Source organism: Exophiala oligosperma (genome assembly GCF_000835515.1).
Source record: "Exophiala oligosperma strain CBS 72588 unplaced genomic scaffold supercont1.44, whole genome shotgun sequence".
Taxonomy (NCBI): Eukaryota; Fungi; Ascomycota; class Eurotiomycetes; order Chaetothyriales; family Herpotrichiellaceae; genus Exophiala; species Exophiala oligosperma.
This window is the reverse complement of record NW_015622861.1, coordinates 33,752-47,955: the sequence shown is the minus strand read 5'-3', so window position 1 is coordinate 47,955 and position 14,204 is coordinate 33,752. Positions and strand designations below refer to the sequence as shown.

Below are 14,204 nucleotides of genomic sequence, written 5' to 3'. Positions count from 1 at the left end.
CATGGACCTCTACCAAAGTCAATGCTGACTGGCTTGACAGAAACGCCGCTGGACTAGCCTTTCTGCGGACGATACAACCTTAAAACAAGTCGTGAAATATGTTTCAATTAGATACGTCGAGCCGAAGAATGTCGAGACAGAGTTGTTATGCAAAGAATGCAAGGAGGTTATTTTCTTTGATGGGGATAAGGAGATATGGACAGTTACAGGTAGCGGAAAGATGAAGCTTCCTGCAAATATCTCGGCTACAGTGTATCAAGGGAAATACCATGTGCAGCTATGAATGAAGAATATTAGCAAGAGTAGCATCATCATATAAACGAATTTCAACATGATATATCATCTTCACTTTCACACAGTTTGTTGTGCCCACATATCCCTTCCTTTTCTCCCAATTCCGGAGGTCACACCTATCAATAGAAGTGGCAATAGTATCACCGAACGGTTCGGGAATATTGTCGACCGGAGTATCTCGGTCCAGGAATGCGTCAAGTGATGCGGCAACAGGGCCTCTGTCCGATTCGATATCAAAGGAGATGAAGGCATCGCCACGTGTCCCTCGAGGATATCTTGACTCGACTGTCATCAAGTGAGCATTGTTCGCAACATGTTCGGTGAACACATTCTTGAAGCTCTCTCGACGAACCCCTAGCAGTTTCAAGGCGTTGGGTTCTTCAGCTGCAGTCCTTGGTTCGGGTTCTAATCAGTAGATAGTAAGTAGTTGTAAGTAGTTATCATGGTTTTGACTTTACCATCGTCCCTGGCCATCTCAGGTTCGCTTATATTCCTCATTTGGAGCACCGTCCTGTAGATAGCATCAAATCTGCTTCCCTCGCATGCTGACAAAATGAATTTTATTCTCGTAAAGATCTCAGAGCGATGGAGGCATTGAATCTGCTGCTTTTCGACATACTTCCTGATATCGGATGCCTTGAATGAGTCGAGTAGTGTTTTAAGCCGCCTGTCTTCAAAACTAATTAACGAGAATGCCAGCTCATTTAAGTTTAGTTTTGAGACTTCTGAACAGAAGTTATTGGGAGTGTCCGATCTATTGACGTGTTGTACAAAAACACCACACTTTGCAAGGGTATTAGCGTCCAGAGATTTCGTCTTCGAAAGCCGGTCCTTTGCATGCTCAAGCGCCTCGACCATCTTAATTTGGTAGCCCAAAGCCTTCTGCACATCACGTAAACTCTCAGGGTGAACAAAGAGATCGTTTATGGAAGCCATTGCAACCATTGACAGCTGGTCTTGAAGGTAGTTTGGGTCGGAGGACAGTTGGGTCGAAAGACAGGAGGACAGTTGGGTCGGAAGACAGTTGGGTCGGAAGACAGTTGGGTCGAAAGACAGTTGGGTCGAAAGACAGTTGGGTCGAAAGACAGTTGGGTCGAAAGACAGTTGGGTCGAAAGACAGCTGGGTCGGAGGACAGTTGGGCTGGAGGCTTAAGGTGGATGACGGCAATTTAAGACCCCGTGCAAGAGGGTGCACAGTTGAAGGTGCACCAGGTGGGCAGATAATCGTGTTAGAATGTTATTGGGTGCCGCTTGACTCTATTTGCCTTTATCTTTGCTCCTCCATGCGCAGCCAACTTACAGAAGGGAAACTGGCTATGCAACGATCTAGCTAAATATGACGTGAAATGGCTGCATCAAATTAGAACCAGAGACAGTATAAGTAGTCTTCCTTCGCCTGCTTCTGACATGACATAGGAATATGACTTGTAGTTTAGCAGCGAACAACCCACGATACCATGTGTCAATACACCAAAGCCATCCGCATTTACAGACACTGTCCCCGCCGACCAAATCGGCACCAAGTAGAGCAGCGTTATTACGACAGATGCCCGAAAGCTCGAAACTCGCAGGCTTATTGCAGCGACGCCATGGAGAGAGTCGACATAGCCCAGTTCGGGTCAACTCCTATTGGTGGCCAATGTCCGACCTGCCGTGACTCGGGAGTGTCCGTGGGAACGGTTCGAATTGAGAAGGTAAGGAATCGCGACCACAACAAATTTCTACTGCATTTAACACATTTCTCCAGTTGGACAATAATGCCGCCCGCTGATGACAGGTGGAAAAAGATAGCCATGCGGCGTGACTTGGTTGAATTGATGGATTATTTGAAGTTCTCTGCAGGCCATTTCGTTAGCAGGACGGGCAGAAAGATCAATTTCGCGTGGAAGGTCATGCAAGCCTAATTACGTCACTATGGCCTAATAGGAACAAATGAGATTTAGAGTTTCATTGCCCCCTTTCAGCTTTTCCATAAGAATTGAATTCCCCCTTTGGCAGCAGTATTATGCTTCTGTATCATCCTACGGATCATCACATCCATGCCCACGGATCAGTTCACCGTGGTACCCTGGAAATGCCGAAGCACATTCAGGGATCCACTGCCATCATAATCATTACTGGCAGTCGAGCTGCAAAAATCTATAGCGGCAATGACGAGAATTTCATCCGAGAATGCAACGTTTTCCGGCGACTGGGCAGGCATCCAAATGTAGTAGAATTGCATTATGTCCAAGACAGAACAATTGTTCTGCAGGCGGGACGGTGTCTGCGAGAAATACTAAAAGAGGGCGACATCTCAAATGAACAGCAAGAAAAATGGGTCAGTGGACTTGCCTGTGGTTTGCAGTACATGCACGATAACAATGTCATACACGCCGATCTCAACGCTGCCAATGCAATTATCTCCGGAGATGATGTCGCGATGTGGCTTGACTTCGGTGGCTCTCAAATTGACGATCAAGAAGCACTGGCGAACTATGACGAGTACAGTTATCGACCACCAGAGCACCCGGATCCTCCAATTAGCCAGGCAACTGATATCTTTGCTTTCGGCTGTACCGTATTCGAAATCGAGACAGGCGCACCGCCGTTCTACAACGAGACTAAGCACATGTCGCAGGACGGAAAATTGTCATACGTGGAGGACATGTATCGCCAACGCTTCTTTCCATCCGTGGAAAATCTACGCTTCCGGTCCATAATTATGGGTTGTTGGCAGGGACAGTACGAGTCGATGAGCGAGCTGAACCAAGATTTAAATTCCATGAGTGTACAGCGATCCCAGTCATTGCCATGGTATTATTTCCCAGCTATGAGGACGGCAATTCGGAAAGGTCTCTGCCGACTTTGGCCTTACCTAAACCTTTGAGAAGTTGGTAAGGGAAACTTGCCAGCTTTTGTGAGGAGGAGTGGCGTATTTTATCGAAGCGGCTCAACCGAAACATCTTCTGCCTATCAACTCCAGGCCGTGATTGTCATTTCCTCGGAATACTTGACACGAGACGAACTCGTGATGCAGTCTTGTATCTGGCTCCAAGTTGTCTTTGTTTACTGTCTCCTTCGACCACCATGACCACCCTTCCGACCCAGCAGAGTACCAGCAAATTCTGCAACCAAGGGACGAGACTTTGCCTGCTAGAAAGCAAGGATCCGCGAATCTATTTCCAATCGCATGTTTGAGCATCAACGCCGCAAGTTTCAGTTAATGGGGGGTGTTCCACGCTCGCATCCACCGTGGTGGCCTAGTATTAACCCAACCTAGCCGGTGTCTCTCGCAATATACTGAGGCCAGGAAGTAATCTTTGCCAAAGAGTACCGCTAGAACGACTCTTCATGCGAAAGGGAAACGCGGACAAAAAGCGTGTATGCCCATTCCAGTTGAAATAAATAGGAGTACATAGATTGATACTTTCATGTATCCAGTCAGAGAGATACCAAAGCTTGCACGCATTCGGTTTGATGTGAGATGTGCAGTAGTTTGAAGAATACAATTCTGATGAAGTAGGACTATTGACTCCATCCGTGCTCTTTGGATATCCCAGCATCTGAAAAATGTTATCTTCATCACTAAGTGCTTCTGATAGCTTGATCTTCTTTTCGATCAGTTTTAGCCAGAGGAAAAGATCGCATGGATGTTCAAAGCTTGGAGGCAACTACCTAGATGGGGAGTGAGTGGTACTACCGTGGAGAGGTAAGAGGATCGTAGGAGCGTGAAGGTCCGGAAAATAGGTTGCAGGATGTGTCTACCTAATTGGATCAGAGTAGCGCAATCAGGATCTAAAAAGATGACACAACGGAGGTGAGATTTTCAGATCAACAACGGTCAATCGGAGTAGAGACGATGAAGGGCTTTGCAAAACATGGAACGACTTAAAAGCAACATAAGCCCCCTCGATCGTGACCACCCTAAGAGGAGTGCCGACAGTCCTTGGCGCCCAAGACATGTTTGCTCTTCGGACCTTGCCTGAGCAGATGTTGGATCGGTGATCTCGTCACTGACTTTACCCGTAACCCAATGTCGGCGCAATAAGACTGATCCTCTGCATTCGATCACAGAAGTGGGAACGTGTTGACAGGACCGGATGTGACCTTCTGCGTGCGGTGCAAAATGTCGTCGACTACATCGCGACAGTATGCAGTATCAGAAATCCCTTCGCGTCCCTCATATCTCTGCCTTCTTTCCCCGATACTCAATCTGCATGCTGTGTTCACGGAGAGCTTCCTTCTCTCGAAGAGGCTCGGCCTAGAGTTTCCAGCAGCTCTGATCCCTAATCGAAAATCACTCTTCTACTTCTTGTTGCCCGGCGTATCCCTCATTCGGATCCATTGTGACGTTTCGTCAACACTCTATAGCTGGTACATCGTTCACGTAGTGTTTCTGAAAGATGTTTCGCTACATAGGCTTAGATAGGAGGTCTTTGAGGCTCCGGGTTATGCACTCCTAATAGAGAGTCTCTGGTTTTGTACCTCGTCGGGTGCCGATTCCTTCTGGCTTGAATCTTTTCCGCTCTATTTCGCAGAGATCATCGTAGGAATAGGTATCATGTTGTTCTGGAAAGCAGGTTCAGGAGTGGAATCATGCCGCATCTTGCCGCTTGCGAACCTCTGCTTCCGAGCGTCTGGACATCTCTTCGGCGGGCCGTGGAGGCACGAAGAATGCCGGCGTAGCTATCCGCTCTTTGGAAAGTGTGATTAGATTTTAAAGCAAGATATTCTAGGAGTGTGTGAGTTGCAGGAAGGAGTTGAAACGTAGAATTGGTGGTCAATACTTGCAGTTCTCAAGTTTGTCAGAGACTTTGCAAAGCCTAAAAGCAAAGTGTAATTTACCTCAACGGCGCACTTCCCGAGCCAGAGATAAACGTACGGAGACAATCAGAGAAATCTTGTGTCCACTGAGAAAATGTTCGGTGTGCAGGAGTCTCTTAACATAACATTTCTCGATAGCATTAAAGTGTTTTAGTTCTCGGCGCACTTTCCTCTTTTGAATCGGACTAGCTTGGAGTTTATTCTTATTGCGTAAGGCGATGATTGCTACTGTACTGACACGGCGATTCAGGAACTGTAGATAATATGTCCCTCAGAGGATGGAGTCTTTCCAACTCAGATGAACCAGTCTATAATTCATCCTTCCTTGCGAATAGCAGCACTGTTCTCTACCTCCTATTACGCTAAGGTTTAACTCTCAACATTGATATCTCTCACCTGTGACGAGGCCACGATCAGCAAAAGTACCTACTGCCAAAGTTACAAGCGAATGTTTTTATATACGCAAAGAATGACAAGAAGCCAACGGAATACATATCGCAAAAGCTGCGACAGAATCCAGATGGCAATATCCGCCTGTTATATCAACTCTCAGCCGTTACGCCTCCCTATTGTTGTGAATTATGGCAGTGGAAGCATTTTTTTTTTTTTTATCCTTATTTTTCTTCTATTTTCTTCTTTAAGGAAGAAGTATATATACATCGAAGTGACATACTAGAAGCTTCCCTACAATTTCCAAGCATGCGGAATCATTCCATGAAGCTTTCCTGAATGTCATGATAGTTGGTTGAGCCTCATATCACAACACCTATCTCTAGCCATATACTTCAGCTAAGAATCGTGGCTGCGAAAGTGAGAGCTAGCTAGCTTAGTCTCTCACAGGTACACGGGTTCACCGTGGAGTCTCCCAATCGCTCAAGACAAAATGCTGCAGTAGGGAGGTACAACATGTTGCACCAACATCGTTACTCCCAACCATAGGCAAGGCGAGAGGCCGGTGAATTGACTGGGCGATATGGTTAATATACATCCTTGGTAGCCGAGAAGTTTGCTGACGGCTTATTGAAGACACCGCGCAATGAGAATGAAATTTTCGGGATGTATACTTTCGTTAATTCTGCTGAGTCCAGGGCATTGTCCAGCATCTCGCTGGAAAACCCCTGGAAACAAAAATAATGCCTGGTCGACGAACACTCTAGGCACTCTGCCAATACGCGCCCACGCAGATACACTGACTCCGACTTGTTGACTGCTATACGTTCCTATTATCGCTGAAGCAAATCTTTTCTTATCTCACTCCTTTCGAAGACGACTCTATCCTCATACCGACCTATGCAATATCGACAACAGGTCGGATGTTAGCAGCAGTAAAGGTTTAGCTACTGGGACAACACAGCTAAGGACGAGCTACTGTCCGCGAGTTGTGACCTCCCTGCAGAGCTCTGTCAAATAAGATCCGCTTGCAAGCGACGGAAGGCAACCTGAAGCAACTATGCATAAGCAGGTAGTATCACGGCCCCCTACTTATCAAGCTGATTCGCCCTGCATCCTGTCATCCTGTCTCGTCTCACCTTGTCGCCAATGAGAACAAGGAGAGAGGCTGTGCACTTGTCAAAATCCCTCGTCGATGGGTATAAGTACGGTCGCTGACCCCCAATGTGTCCTTTTACATCTTGTCTTCCTTCTTACTCCTTGGATCTCACTCCTTGAAAGATTTTGAAAGATACCAACCGCTCTGCAATCGATTCTCTCAGCTATGCCTCAAACGCGACCTCAAGGAGTTCGAGGCGCACGAATTCTTCGCTCCGGCAAGACAATTCGACCTCTCGTTCCACGATCCAACTCCCACAAAATCACCTCACCTCTCCTGTTGTCGACTTCGAAGCGTTTGTCCAAAAGGGGAAGACATGAACCGTCTCAACTGTTGGCGGACGCATTTGAAGAAATCATGGCAGAATGTGACACCACAGAGTCGCCTCAACATGCAGACAGCTTAGACAGCCCAAACGGCTCTGTCGTCTCAGACAAGCTCTTTCACCTCGGACAACTCAGCAGCAGATTCTAGCATCGTCGCCACCGTCCATAATGTGGCAGATCCTGATACCAGAGCGCGGAGCCCAGGGGACTTACCTTCTTTCGACTCTGAGGCCGTGGGACTTCCCTTCGATGGACTCTGGGACCATGACGCTGCCTACGACCGGAGATATTGTTACAGCCATGGAGAGTACGAGTATCTATTGGATACTAAGGATCGGTGGATGCGTCCAAAGGATTTTGTCCCGGCTAACGCCGTGACTGGGTTGAAGGCTAAGGAGCTTGACGCCGAGATCAAGTTGGAGAACCTCCACAGTATGGCTCTGGTCGATCTTCAAGATCGGATGTTGGCCTTAGACCCGCATGCACGGAAGTGTCAAGCAGAGTGCGGAGGCGCCCTTTCTCATGTGCATGCTGTCATCCAGAAAAAGGAACAGGCTGGTGTAGCGCTCTATCGGATCAAATGGAAAACTTGCTGGACCCCGGAAAGCAAACTCAGTGATGAAGCTTGGCTTCTGGGATCCCTGCAAGCAAACAAAGACCCGCGTCGCCGGCGTAGCCTGCGACAGAGAGACAACTTGAAAGAGCAGGAGTATCATCAGAATGTGATGCGGGTCAAGAAGCTTCGTAAAGTCTATTGATGCACAGATCTATGGATTCTACGTCAGTGCCGGTGTGAGTGCGAGCACGAGATCGAAATGAGATAAGTGTTTGTTCGGCGCAAGGTTAGCTTGATTTCTTTTGATAAGAGCCTTAACCCTCAACCAATGATCCAATTTACTCTTATCGAGCGTATAGTATTCTATCCTCTATCAAAGCTGAACAGGATCACGAAACAATCCGTGCACCTTATCTCCTGCGAGACTATTGAATACGCAAAGACAGGGACTTCTGGATTGAGCGCTGAAATCTTACAGAACTTCGCCAGTTTGGCATATTAAAGGGAGATCCAGTTCTTGAAAGTGAACTTATTCGAATATCATTCAAACAAACTCTGAGCCTCCAATATCCCTCGTGATCATTATGCCAGCCGGAACAGAGATTGAGGCTTAAGTAATCTCACAATATTTTGGTGGATGCAGGTACGTTCGTGTCCATACCTAGTCATATTCGGAGAGCTAACATGACTTGTATAGCTTTCTCAAAACTCATCTACTCCTTACTCAATGGCAAATGATCTCGAACAAGCGCTATTCACATTTTGTGAGGCAGCGGCCCCAGATATACTCTCGACTCGGTCATGGCCCTGTCCACAAGCTACAGAGCTGACGCTCCTTATTGATGATATTTCTCGCCATTGTCTGGACAATAGGCAATCTATGTTGAACTGCGGGATCATACAAGATCGAAGAGACCAATTCATGCTAGACTTACAGCTCTCACGCAGAATCCGTCACGCGGCAGTTCATCGAAACCATATCAACAGAATCACACAGAATGAATACTCATCCTGCCTTGGGAGGGTGTTGAGCACGGTTCAGCAGGCTTTGGCACGTAACCCGTCCGCCACTGCAAGACAAAAAGAACGAGTGAGCTGTAAATGAGACTAGCTCATAGATTTTAATTGACATCTTTTCCAGATCAGGGCAATTGCGAATCAACCGTGGTGCTTGCCATGACCGCTTTCTCCGCTGTTGCTCTATCATACATGGTCGCGCGAGAACAAACTCAGCTTGCCAAAGATCTGGAAGCTGCCGCCAGTCTCAAAACAGTCGATCTTCTACAAGCACAGGAGCAAAGACAACGTGCGGAGTATCAACGGGTCATCAATCGGAAACGAAATATAGCGTACCGAGCTGCGGCACGTGCGAGAAGACTGCAACATCGTAGTAAAGTACAAATTGATCATGAGCAACGATCGAAACGAGAGGTAGTTCGGTGGAAGATGAGGCTACAGGCCAACCTGCGGTCGTTTGAAAGACTGATTCATGATATGCCGAGCTCGAGCGTGATAAAAGGGGCAAAGATACTCTCATAACCACTATCGAGTAACTTTTGCAGTAAGAAATAATTGTAGGCCGTCTTAGGAAAGAAGAGTAGACTGGCCTCATCCTGGTTACTTCCATTCGTGGTGCCAGCACCACGAACCATCGTGACGGCACGGGTGACCAATACGTTGGCCAAGCTGGTCCCGCATTCCAAGTTGTGTAATGGTCTCGCCACTGTTCACGCAGATATCTGTGAATTCACCCGATATCTGCTCAATGACCAGCTGAGGCGTCCTGAAAGGGGACTGGCGCTCCATGACAAGTCGTGTTGGCATTGGGTAAGGTGCCCGAAAGGTAGCGGCTAATGTTCTCTGCAAGACAGTCTGATGCGCTGATACTGGCGGTATGCTGTTCAATGTGTTAGTTGTACTGCTATTGCGGCTCGACGGGAGCTACATACACCAATGGAATCCTGCAGCAATACGACCGACCCGGGAAAGTATTGAGACATTTTATAGGCCCTGCGACAGTCAGTCGTCGGAACTTGACCGTAGCTTCCAAGCCGCCTTCACTCACCCTCTGGGAGGATTCTGCGAAGTTGGTGTGACAGGATCTATCGTACTGGCCACATACAGAATAGGAAATGAAGTATTATACCTGGTTGGGTGCAAGAAGCCTATTTGGCGTGGTAAGTATGTTGCGTCTCGTAGTCATTGCCAAGTTCAAGTTGACAACGTACCAGAAAAGGCTCGCTTGTCGGTTGTCGTAAGGTTCACAGACCTGCAAAGGACATTGTCGGCGTTCGTCGGCCATGCATCTCCAAAATAGTGGCTTTCTTTCTCGAGAAGTGTTACATAATTTTGGTATGCTTCCAAAGTGGACAAATCAGTTCCACGATAGCCATCAACACATTTGATGATGGTATCTTCGTCATCCGTGACAACCACATTGTCGAGTCCGTTCATGACCTGGGAGCCATCTCCGCTTTCGAGTGCTTTGAGAGCATCTGCGAGTTCCGGAAATCTTTGAACAGGAGCGTACACGGCCCAGAGAAGGAGCTGCTTGAGATCTGCGTAGGTAGCAAGTCCCGGTCCTTTTTCACTGTCAACACCTGCTACCGGCAGAGGATGATCTCGAAGTGTGGATATAATGACGTCTAGTCTATCAGTGATGTTCTGCGACGACGGACCCCAGAAAGAACAATTATTGGGACCAGCCTGGTGGCAATATGTCGAGAAGGTACCCAGCGCATCGTCTGATTGGTACAGGTTCGACTCCCACGCACCGTTGAAATAGTCCTCGGCGTCCAAGACTCCATCGAGCACCAATCGCCCCACATTTTGAGGATAAAGGGCAGCAAAGGTTGAACCCAGAGCGGTTCCGTAACTGACAGCATAGTACCACAGCTTGGCCTCTTCTTCCGGTTTCCCCGCCGCTCTCTGCTCTGCTTTGGCATATGTGAGCATATCCGTAGCGACTGCCGGTGTGCTCACATACTCGCCACTGGCGTTCTTCCGGAATGCTGCACTACACCATTGTCCGAAAAGGTCAGCAGCGTAAAATTGCTGCTCCAGAGAGTTTGAAGACGAATTGGCTGTGACAGTAAAGAATTGATCGGAAAACTCCTCCCTTGCATCCGAATGGCGGGGAAAGCAGTCGACGACAGGTCCACTGTTGTTAACTCCACGGGGGTCAAAGCCGACGATGTTGTAGTCAGATCCGAGAATGGCCTCCAACTCTGATCCTGTTGACAGGAGGAAATCAACTCCAGATCCTCCCGGACCACCTATGAAAGCATTTAGCGAGCCGAGTATTGATTCCTTTCATGCAAAATTTACCTTGATTAATCAAAATGTTTGGCGCTGTATCGGAGTTGTTCTTAGCAGCTAATTTGATGAACGCTATGCCAGTGCTTCCGATAGAAGGGTTTTCATAGTCAAGAGGGACTTTCAGTTTCGTGCACGTGTAATTCTCAAAGCATTGCGTCCAGTTCAAGACCGCAGATGGAGCTAGCTTTCAAGGGTCAATATCAACGCTAGTCTGTCGATGTCGATATGAGATATTACTTGCCTTTGCCCAGTCGAAAGTTGGCTTTCTTTCAGCTACAGGGCTTGCACCTGTGTAAACGGTTTTCCAATCGAATAGAGACAGGCAACATACACAGGCCCAGAGAAAAGAGCCACTTCTCGAATAGAATATCATAATTATGTCGAATCAATTTGCTTGTGAGACAAAGGGTCCTAGTCCTAGATATACTTCAATGGCGCTGATCTGAGAGTTTGTCGACAGAAAATCACGGATAGTGATCATGAGCAGGGCAATATGTCAGGGTACGCACCACCTCTTTTTATCTTTGATTGCCTCATATATCTTCACTCTCCAGGCCCCCCATGGTTTAACTTGACAGGGGCTTAGTTGTGGAACAGTTACGACTAACAATATATTATTCAGCCACTGTATGATGCAATCTTCGCAGATACAATAAAGTAGCGGGGACAATCGGAAGACCAAGACAGGGAAAGTTCTGGCCAGTCGAGCTCCTCCGATACTTTGATATTCTGTAGGATTTTGCGTTGTGGATAGTAAGGATTGCATGAAAGCCCGGTGTCCCGTTGATCGCTGTCATTCGGGCTCGGCGGAACTCTGGGCGCCGACAGTGGAGTGCAGCGACACCGCTCCGTACTGATTCTCTGTATTATAATTTTAGATCGAATGTCGTGCGTTGCGGGCCACCTGACACGGCTGATCTTGCCCTCTCGATTTTGCCCTTTGACATCAGCACTCCCGCCATCATTTCCCAATTCAGGTTCTAATTCTCCTCAACCATACTGTACGGACGTAGGAGAACTTTGCGTGGAACCGTAATAATCGAGCGGAAAATTACTAAAGTCCGCGCTCAGTCCGGTTTTGACTGGGGGAATGGACTCCAAATCTCTGGGAAATATTTTTAATGAGGCATTTCTCATGTGTTTTGTTAACCCATCCTTTCTCACGGGCAGACTACTCTGTAACAGCTGGCTTGCTGAAGAGAGAGCAGGTTCCAGTGGCGCACATAAAGCCTAGAAACCTGACCTGCAAGCAAAGTCTCGACACTAATAAGCAGATAGGTCTAGGTCTCAGATACCATCCGCTTCAACTGTCTCGATGGATTTTCTGCGTCGCCTCGTGCCGAACTCTTCATGGGGTTCTGGTCGGGGTTGGATCTCGATTACTGTCGCAGGGGGCTCGCTCGCCGTGGTAAAAGGCATCATCTGGTGTATACTCGACTATAAAAGATTTCTGGCTCTTGGTCCGGGTGGCCCTCCCTACAACGTCTTTGGATGGGCTGTCATTACTTTTTTGATTCGCCCATTCACTTTGGCCAAGCAATATACTACATGGACTGGGGATTACCTAGGAGATGATGCCCACGAGGAAATCAAAGCCCTCCCACCTAGAAGTGGCAAAAGGCCAACTTGTGACGGGATTGGCCCACACAGGCAGCTATCTCAAAACGCACCTGAACATGTCAAAGAGGTAAGTGATCCAACTCAATAGTAGCCCTCCCCCTTAAGCTCCTTGATGATGTGTCCATACCTTTCCATGTTTGATTTTGTTGCAAGAGGTGCTCATGACAACTACAATGTAGTCCATCCGAACTCTGTTCGCCAACGCCGCTATTCAGAACCCAACTTTCTTGGAGACCCGAACTTCTGGATACGAACGCCGTAATAGTGCTTTGTTCACTACGAAGGATTTCCTGAATCGACATAACCGAGCTCAGGGTGCGTCAAGATTGCCAGAGGCGGTGTTCCTTGCTCGTGGGGAAATCGGACATGCGCATGAGGATACGTCTAGCCACCTTTACGTTTCGCGAGGTGATGCTCGCATACTAATCGAGAAGGGATGGGCTGAGCGACATCGACTGGCTGTCCCAAGACACTACTTGGTGAAAAACATTTTGGGTGTTGCAGATACTTACTTAATTATCTACGCACCCCGGGACGAGACCGAAATGGTTGCTTTAGAAGTAATGCTAAGGCGCAGTATCACCTTTATGACAGGGCAGGAAATCGATCCGATCGAGTGGAAGGTTGTCATATAGGTCATGTGAGCTAGCACTTTGTTGAGTAATGTCCACACACGTATTGGATCTCTTCCATTGAGCAGGGGACAACTCTAATATGCAATGGAATGTTGTTTACTTTAAATACTTCATATCTTTTTACTGATTGCCGGCCGCCTTGTCGGTCACCAAATGCGGTATTCACGCAATGTATAACCACGGCTAACTGTATTATGATCTGCTTTAGGTTGTGCTTCTCGGTTTGGAAATTATGGTCAACGTTTCCCTGTCTCATTCTACTTTCTCAGTCGTTGTTTGGTGATAGCCTTGTGAGAAATTGAAAGTATAATCCCATTTTCATATCTATGAATGCAAATGTTTGAGCTAAGCATGACTCTGTTGTCTGGGAATAGGTAAATATTCAACTGCTTTAAAGTTTCCAACCGCATGAATTCACTAGCTGTGAGGCAAACGCCGCTTAGTGACTTTTGGTCGTGTATCGTTGATCCAACCCAAATCCATACTTTCTTCCATAGATGAAATTAAAAACCCATATAATCATGTTGATACGCAGGACGCTGGCTATTCGCCTGACCGACCATGCTAGCGGTCGCCCTGACTTGATAGAACTTTCCCGCAACTCTAAGAGCTTCTTAGGGTTGTCCGTTACCACTCCATCAAGTTCCCTCCTTACACACAAGTCCAAACCTATTTCATTATCGACAGACCAGGAAAGAATTGGGCGCTGTGCAGCACGAGCGTCTCTAATAAAACTCCTACCTAGAGGCGAAACGAGGGTTTCTTGAAGCATGATGTACCCAATATTTTCAATCGCTAGGAATTGACTCGAATATGGGACGGAGAATCCAATATGGACAACTGGGTAGCCGGGAAAGTAGGCCTCGCACAGAGGAAAATAGTTCGCCTGTGGTTTCTCCCGTCAGCTGCAGCGATGGCAGGCCTTTCAATGTAAAACATACTGCCCAGCAACCTAGCACGACTCGATCTTCCCACAATGTGTCAAAAGGAGCGGAGACTTCTTCAAAAACCTTCGCTGTACAACGCATGATGTCATTGGCATTGTTGTCGAGCTGTAGTGTATCAGACCTGAGTTATACTTAGTGCGGAGTGTGGTACCT

General features: G+C 47.4%; 5 protein-coding genes across 6 annotated transcripts; 4 read left to right on the top strand and 1 right to left on the bottom strand.

The window, feature by feature from the left end:
* Window positions 1-2,317: 2,317 nt before the first annotated feature.
* Window positions 2,318-3,837, top strand: PV06_11615 (uncharacterized protein; the record flags this gene model as incomplete). The annotated part of the gene is made up of 1 exon (XM_016413323.1): window positions 2,318-3,837. A coding segment is annotated over one exon (846 nt), but the record flags the coding sequence as incomplete, so codon positions are not given.
* Window positions 3,838-6,814: 2,977 nt separating this feature from the next.
* Window positions 6,815-7,733, top strand: PV06_11614 (uncharacterized protein; the record flags this gene model as incomplete). Its single annotated transcript, XM_016413322.1, has 2 exons — window positions 6,815-7,016; window positions 7,060-7,733. 2 exons carry the CDS (start codon window positions 6,815-6,817, stop codon window positions 7,731-7,733), a joined length of 876 nt encoding a protein of 291 aa, XP_016256318.1.
* A 435-nt stretch (window positions 7,734-8,168) lies between these two features.
* On the top strand, window positions 8,169-8,711 carry PV06_11613 (uncharacterized protein; the record flags this gene model as incomplete). The annotated part of the gene is made up of 3 exons (XM_016413321.1): window positions 8,169-8,174; window positions 8,229-8,621; window positions 8,673-8,711. 3 exons carry the CDS (start codon window positions 8,169-8,171, stop codon window positions 8,709-8,711), a joined length of 438 nt encoding a protein of 145 aa, XP_016256317.1.
* A 231-nt stretch (window positions 8,712-8,942) lies between these two features.
* On the bottom strand, window positions 8,943-11,368 carry PV06_11612. 2 transcript variants are annotated; one of them, XM_016413319.1, is made up of 6 exons: window positions 11,091-11,368; window positions 10,859-11,033; window positions 9,760-10,806; window positions 9,597-9,696; window positions 9,481-9,541; window positions 8,943-9,428 (listed from the first exon to the last, which is right to left on the bottom strand). In XM_016413319.1, exons 1-6 carry the CDS (start codon window positions 11,220-11,222, stop codon window positions 9,294-9,296), a joined length of 1,650 nt encoding a protein of 549 aa, XP_016256315.1. In that variant the 5' UTR covers window positions 11,223-11,368; the 3' UTR covers window positions 8,943-9,293. The 2 variants fall into 2 exon arrangements, with proteins under 2 accessions (XP_016256315.1, XP_016256316.1); XM_016413320.1 differs by having other exon boundaries at window positions 9,481-9,696.
* A 401-nt stretch (window positions 11,369-11,769) lies between these two features.
* Window positions 11,770-13,304, top strand: PV06_11611 (uncharacterized protein). The gene is made up of 2 exons (XM_016413318.1): window positions 11,770-12,536; window positions 12,649-13,304. Exons 1-2 carry the CDS (start codon window positions 12,165-12,167, stop codon window positions 13,102-13,104), a joined length of 828 nt encoding a protein of 275 aa, XP_016256314.1. The 5' UTR covers window positions 11,770-12,164; the 3' UTR covers window positions 13,105-13,304.
* Window positions 13,305-14,204: the final 900 nt, after the last annotated feature.

Excerpts from the sequence above, each read along its gene's own strand:
- PV06_11612 (XM_016413319.1), bottom strand. The coding sequence starts at position 11,222 with ATGATATTCTATTCGAGAAGTGGCTCTTTTCTCTGGGCCTGTGTATGT. Across the intron at positions 10,807-10,858 it reads AAACATTTTGATTAATCAAG|GTGGTCCGGGAGGATCTGGA; the intron begins GTAAATTTTGCA and ends ATGCTTTCATAG. Across the intron at positions 9,542-9,596 it reads TCGCAGAATCCTCCCAGAGG|GGCCTATAAAATGTCTCAAT; the intron begins GTGAGTGAAGGC and ends TGACTGTCGCAG.
- PV06_11611 (XM_016413318.1), top strand. The coding sequence starts at position 12,165 with ATGGATTTTCTGCGTCGCCTCGTGCCGAACTCTTCATGGGGTTCTGGT. Across the intron at positions 12,537-12,648 it reads CACCTGAACATGTCAAAGAG|TCCATCCGAACTCTGTTCGC; the intron begins GTAAGTGATCCA and ends ACTACAATGTAG.